The sequence below is a fragment of the Sminthopsis crassicaudata genome, chromosome 2 (genome assembly GCF_048593235.1).
Source record: "Sminthopsis crassicaudata isolate SCR6 chromosome 2, ASM4859323v1, whole genome shotgun sequence".
NCBI lineage: Eukaryota > Metazoa > Chordata > Mammalia > Dasyuromorphia > Dasyuridae > Sminthopsis > Sminthopsis crassicaudata.
Genome location: NC_133618.1, coordinates 493,961,099 through 493,967,098, shown reverse-complemented (window position 1 = coordinate 493,967,098; position 6,000 = coordinate 493,961,099). Strand labels below are relative to the sequence as shown.

The window sequence follows — 6,000 nt, the reverse complement described above, 5'->3', positions numbered from 1 at the left end:
AGGTTATATCACCATTTGGTGCAAAGGTCTGGTCTAGCTCCTCTTGTCAGGATAAGCAAAAGTCCTTGCCCCACGTTGGGCGCCAATTTGTAGCGAGCTGTTGTCTCCAGAAGCTGCTGGATCGCTCTCTGGGAAGAGATCTGCTGTGTCAACTCAAATCTCTTGGACAGATTCTTCTTCCTGTAGTGAACCGTTGTCTCCAGGCACTTGCTGTTAACTCTTGTCCAGAGAAGTGACTTCCCTTCCTGCAGAGAGCCCCGTCAAGCCTGATGCAATGCAGAGTCTTCTTCTATCTCTGGGAGTCCTCTCTTTTATTCTCCCAGAGAATGGGCGTGGGATAATGCAAGGGCTTCTGGGAAGAACCACCTCAGCCAATGAGCCTGCTTCTTCCATCAAGTCAACCCGAGTTCTCACCTAGTAATCCCAACAGGGGGGAACATAGCCCCACATACCTGAGGACCTAATTGCATTATACCATTTATATAGTAATTGGCATTCTGTAAGATTCATCAGGAATTTGTGTACAATGCCCTCAGTTAAAAAATGGGAAGGAATTGAGTCAGCTAGATGGCAATGCATCAGCCTGTCAGGAGAACTTGAGTTCAAATCCGACCTTAGACAGGTAATACTTACTAGCTGTGTCATCCTGGGCAAGTCATTTAACCAACAACAAAAATGGTTAAAACTGAAAAATGCTTCAATGTAGAAGAGGGTAAAACCAGTTAATCCAGAAAATCTTTCCTCTATTTAATCAAACTGGATCACTTTGTCCCCCCATCTATACTGAACTGAATTGACACAGGTCAGACTTGGGAATGTATAGATTGAAATGAACAATTTGAAACAACCCCAGTGATTCTTAGCCCAGAGAATATTGCAAAAAGCAAGCAATTGTTTGATTTCTACAATGTCATATCAACAAGTCATCTGTATAACTGGAGACATGCACCAAGGTGTTCTGGTGCCACCGCAGGCACATCTCTAAATGAGCCAGTTCTCTAACAGATCTCATCAATTAAATAATTTATTTTCTGCAGGAGAGTAATGGATCTCTCTCCCCACATTCTTGATTAAACTTCTTTTGGGCACTGACAGAGGCCAGTCAGGCTACTTCAGTCATTCTGTAAGTCCAGTTGTTTTCTTTAAAACAAACAACTCCCATTTCTCCCTTTCACTGTTGCTGATTATTTTTTTTTTTTTGACTTCCACTTGTGGGGGGAAGAGAAGGGAGGAAATAAACATTTTTAAGTGGCTATTACATGCCAGATATTGTGCTAAATGCTTTACAAATACTGTATTTGAATTGTGTGGATGTCCATCAGTTGAAAAATAGCTGAATAAGTAATGGTATATTATTATTTTATAAGATATGAGAAGCAATTGATTTCAGAAAAGCCTGGATTTACATGAAATGATGCTGAATGAAATGAGCAGAATCAAAAGAACATTGTACACAGTAATAAAAAGATTATGTCATCAACTGTGGTGAACTTGGCTTTTTTCAACAATTTAATGATTCAAGGCAATTCCAATAGACTTGAGATGGAAAATGCCAATCATATCCTGAGAAAGAACTATGGAGACTGAATGTGGATTGACGCATACTATATTTACTCTTTTTTTTCTTTCTCATGGTTTTTTTCTTTTGTCTGATTTTTCTTGCTGAACATGACAAATATAAAGATATGTTTCAAAAGGATTGTACATATTTAACCTATATCAGATTGTTTGTTCTCTTGGGGAGGGAGAAATATTGGGAACACAAAGTCTTATAGAAATGTTAAAAACTATCTTTACATGTACTTGGAAAAATAAAAATGCTATTTACAAAAAACAAATACTGTATTTGATCCTCACAACAACCCTTCAAAATAGGTGATTAGATGAAGAGACTAAGGTAGAAGATGGAAATTAAGTGACTTGCTCGGAGCACATGGCAGATGTCTGAAACTGGATTTGAACTTGGGTTTTCTTGACTCTACAACCGTTGCTTTGCCCGCTGCTACCTCACTACCTAGTTATATACACCAGGGCCCATTGAATAAGAATTGTGTGTGTATGTATAAACTTTTTTTTTTTCTTGCATTATGGTGTAGGGAGCTATCTGTTATAAATGCCCTCTACCAAGGTACATAGAAACCTTCTTTTGAAATTTCAAAGAGTTTGATTGCTGCTTGGGTCACTAAGAGGCTGGATGATAGCTAGTATGTGGAAGAGGAAGGACTAGAATCTAGATCTTTCTGAGTTTTCTCTATCCACCATGAAATGTTGCCTCTCAAGTGGATATTTTAGTATTAGTATTTAGGTAATAAAATTCTTGAGTTCTCATGGCTTAAAATGCCATGTTATTGTGAATAATCCTTTATTACTGAATACTGAACACAAATTAATTTGTATTTCATTCTACTACAAGGCTTAATTCTTCCTTCTCTGCCTTTCTCTCTCTAGTAGAAAGAATAGACTTCTAAAATCAGGAGTATGTTGGTAAATATTTAACAACTGGTTCTCTGTGAGGAAAAATGTAAGCATGACACACTTTGATTTGTGTCTTGATTAGGAGCATTTGCCTATTTCTGAAATGTGAAGGCTCACGCTGAAAATCTAACAATTGACTATTGTCAGCAGCTTTGAGCTGGCTTTTCCTGCCCAAAATGTGTCCCCTGAAATGCCTCCAATACTATAATTTTCTCCTAGTTACAGTGTTTACCTCAACCTTATGTGTAAGGCTTCTTGGTTTAAGGGTTGAGTTACAATTAGGAAAAGTAGATTCTATTAAAAGTAAAGCTCGAGGATGGGTTTTTCCAAAAAGTGTAGCAGTTTCTTTGATTAACCTCTCACCTCAGCTGCTAACATCATCATCATCATCATCACTTGCATCAAACCTGTTCTTTCCCCTTTCCAAGGACACATAAGGTCTTGGAAAGCAGTCATTATTAGTACCTCTCTCCCTTTGTCTCTTCCACCTCCAAAAAAAAAAAAAAAAAAAAAAAGACAAGAACTTCACATTTCAACCTTAGTAACATGTACCAGTGAAGACTGTCAGACCTTTTGTCTGGAAAAAAAAAAAAAAAAAGCAACAAATAGTTTATTTATTTAATACAAATTATCATATTCACCAAAAGCTAAGGGAAGAACATGATATTTTAAAGTTTATGGAAGACTGAAAGCATGGGGAAAACTCATCATCCCAATTTACAGGAAGAAATGAGCTTTGTTAATAGCACAGGCTTCAGGTTACTGTCACTTTATAATTTAGAAGGGGTGCTGAAAGAGAAAAAATAATATGCATCCATTTTAAAACATTGTAAAGCTCAGAAGACACCTTTACTATTCAAGTATAAACTCAGTAAATAGTTGGCATAAATTAAAAGGCAACTGCTGAGGTACACCCTTATTAAATAAGTACTGTGAATTTACAATTCTACCTTCCAATTTTCTGGGAGAAAAACAAAACAAACTCGAAGATCTTCACCAGAGACCCAGAGAGGGACTTGTACTTTTGATGAAGACATAGTCAGCAATCCATGATTGAATTTACTATTCAAATAACATGTATTTATTTAAAAACAATATTAATATGTTTTTTCAGAATTTCCTCCAGATCTTTTGAGACTAATTAGTTCAAAAGTTTCAAATGTACATTACTTTCAAAAACAATACTGATTAGAAAAAAAAAAAACCAAAACAACAACAAAAAAAAAACCTGATTGATGGTACCTTAAAAAATACCCTAAATAGTAAATTTTCTCCAGTCCAGCATTGTAATTAATGTAAGAATTTCTCCTGCACTGGTAAAACATATTTCTTTCACAAAATGCGGGTACTGAAATTGGATAGAAACACTATGAATGTGAAAATACCACCAATTTTCTGTGTTAAAAAAAAAAAATCAGAATGTTCTTTGGAATCACTGAGATATCAAAAATTTGGATTTTTTTTTTTTTTTTTTTACAGTCTATGCACCTTCTTTAGGGTCCTTCATGTAGCTTGTAGTAAGACATGTTATTTTTAGTTTTAGGGATTCAAGTCTTGCAGTTCAATGTTAACATAGTCTCTGACCAGCAGGAAGTTACACTTAACCAAGAAACACTGGCAGACTACTTCTCCATAATGGTTTCAGCCAAAAATAAAGACTTTCGAGTATGAGACAAAACATCCTGTTTTAAACAACTGAATGTACTGAACATGTAGGATTCCAGTGCAAATTCAATTTCGGCACTCATGTGGGCAGTATCTCCTGGTGTCTTTCTCAGAGGGGACCCAAGACAGCCATAGCATTCAGCTTTCCTTGTTCGTAAAAAGAATGTCCCAGTGCTGGCATCCTGGGTTAGATTCTAAAGGATTTTGTCTTAAGACAAACTACTGCTTAGCATAAAATCTGGCCATGGCTATAGTTTCAATGTGTGCACAACTGGTTAGAGATGTTTTTCCTTTTCAGACATTGGCTGGAATTGATTACAAATAAGTCCTTGTTGCTTCTCCACATGTGTCATGAAATGTGAGAAATCTGTCTGACCCTAGACACTATTTCTTGTCGACACAATGGGCAAGTCTCCAGTTGCAAGGCACAATCCATGCACAGGTCACTGAAAAAAAGAAAGAAATACCAATTAAGACCATGCTCATATTGCATTCAAAGGATTATGTAGAGTCTGATCATATTCTCTAATCTCACCAAGGGCTTACTTTTTATATGGACATGTGTCACCAGAGAGCACTGAGGAACTGAATTCAACTTTACAGAAACCACAGTCATTCCTTCAGCGACACCTTTACTTTTATGCAGTAGCTAAAATCTCGAGCAGGGGACTCTGTTAGGTTGATCTCAATTCCAGGCCTTTACGGAAAACCTGTAACTACACAGGCGCCTCAGTTTTCCTGTCATTTTAAAATAATAACAAAAGCTCACATTTGAATAGTGTTGAACAGTTTGCACAGCACATTATTCTTCATTTCCCTATGAGGTGGGCATTGAAAATTTTTGCCAATGAGGAAACAGACATTGTTTTTTCCAGTGCATATACCTTCCTATGGTTGCCACTTTTCCCCAGAAACATTTGTGCTTATGACTCTTTCTAAAGGCTACTTCTTTGGCCCTTGGATTCCAAGCTGCCTGTCAGGATGGAGTAGTATAGTGGAAAGTGCTCTGAGAAGCAGTAATCAAAATTTTTCTCTTTCCCTCTCATCTTGAAAAACAGGAATTTATGTTAATTAGGATGAGCCATCTATTTAAAAATATAATTTCAGGAATCCGGGAAGATGTGAAAGGCCAGTTTGGCACCAATATATTAAAAAGTCTCATCTGTCTGAATTCTATTATCCCCATTTTACAGATAAAGAACCTGAGGTTCAGAGGGATGACTTGCCCATTATTAAAATACTCCTAAGTGTCATTTTTCCTTTATATTGTACTGTTCTCCCTATATTATTATTATCCTTACATGGAGTAGAGCAAACTGGAAAGTGATTATAGGAACACTGTACTTAACAGTCATAAAGAAATAGGCTGAAACTTTTGTTTACCAAATTCAGATAAATAGACTTCTGATTATTTTATACCTGTGTCCACATGGCTTGAGTTCTGTGTCTGCTACTTCATCACAACAAAGTGAACAGCAATTTTCTCTGATACTAACTTGTTTCAACAAAGCAAGACGCCTGTGCCTAAAAGCAAAATGAAGAAGTCACTTAGAATACACAATTTATGTGGAACAACAGCACATTGGAAACATTCAGTAAAGTCAATGAATAGAAAATCTGACTGGTAAAATTGGGCTGCAAATATAGCCCTAAGGAAAAAAAAAAACCAGCCAAGGTAGACAAAGGACTGTTATGAGGATATTAGAAATATATCTATCCTTCCTTTTTGCTTTTAACTTGAAGTTGGGAAGAAGAAATTTAGAATAAAAGGCACTCTTGTTCTATATAAAAGGATAGAACTTTTGGAATCTATTAAATTTAGATAGGGTATTAGAAGGTGAAAATAAAGCTTAAAAATTA

General features: G+C 36.3%; 1 protein-coding gene across 9 annotated transcripts in view; it reads right to left on the bottom strand.

Annotated features, from left to right (window-relative positions):
• Window positions 1-3,533: 3,533 nt before the first annotated feature.
• RSPRY1 (ring finger and SPRY domain containing 1) overlaps window positions 3,534-6,000 on the bottom strand; it is a 60,107-nt gene continuing 57,640 nt past the window's right edge. For all 9 annotated transcript variants that reach the window (XM_074293496.1, XM_074293499.1, XM_074293497.1 and 6 more), the window contains 2 exons: window positions 5,560-5,664; window positions 3,534-4,586 (listed from right to left, as the gene is read on the bottom strand). In XM_074293496.1, coding sequence (XP_074149597.1) covers window positions 4,490-4,586; window positions 5,560-5,664 — 202 coding nt within the window. In that variant the 3' untranslated portion in view covers window positions 3,534-4,489. The remainder of the gene's footprint in view (window positions 4,587-5,559; window positions 5,665-6,000) is intronic.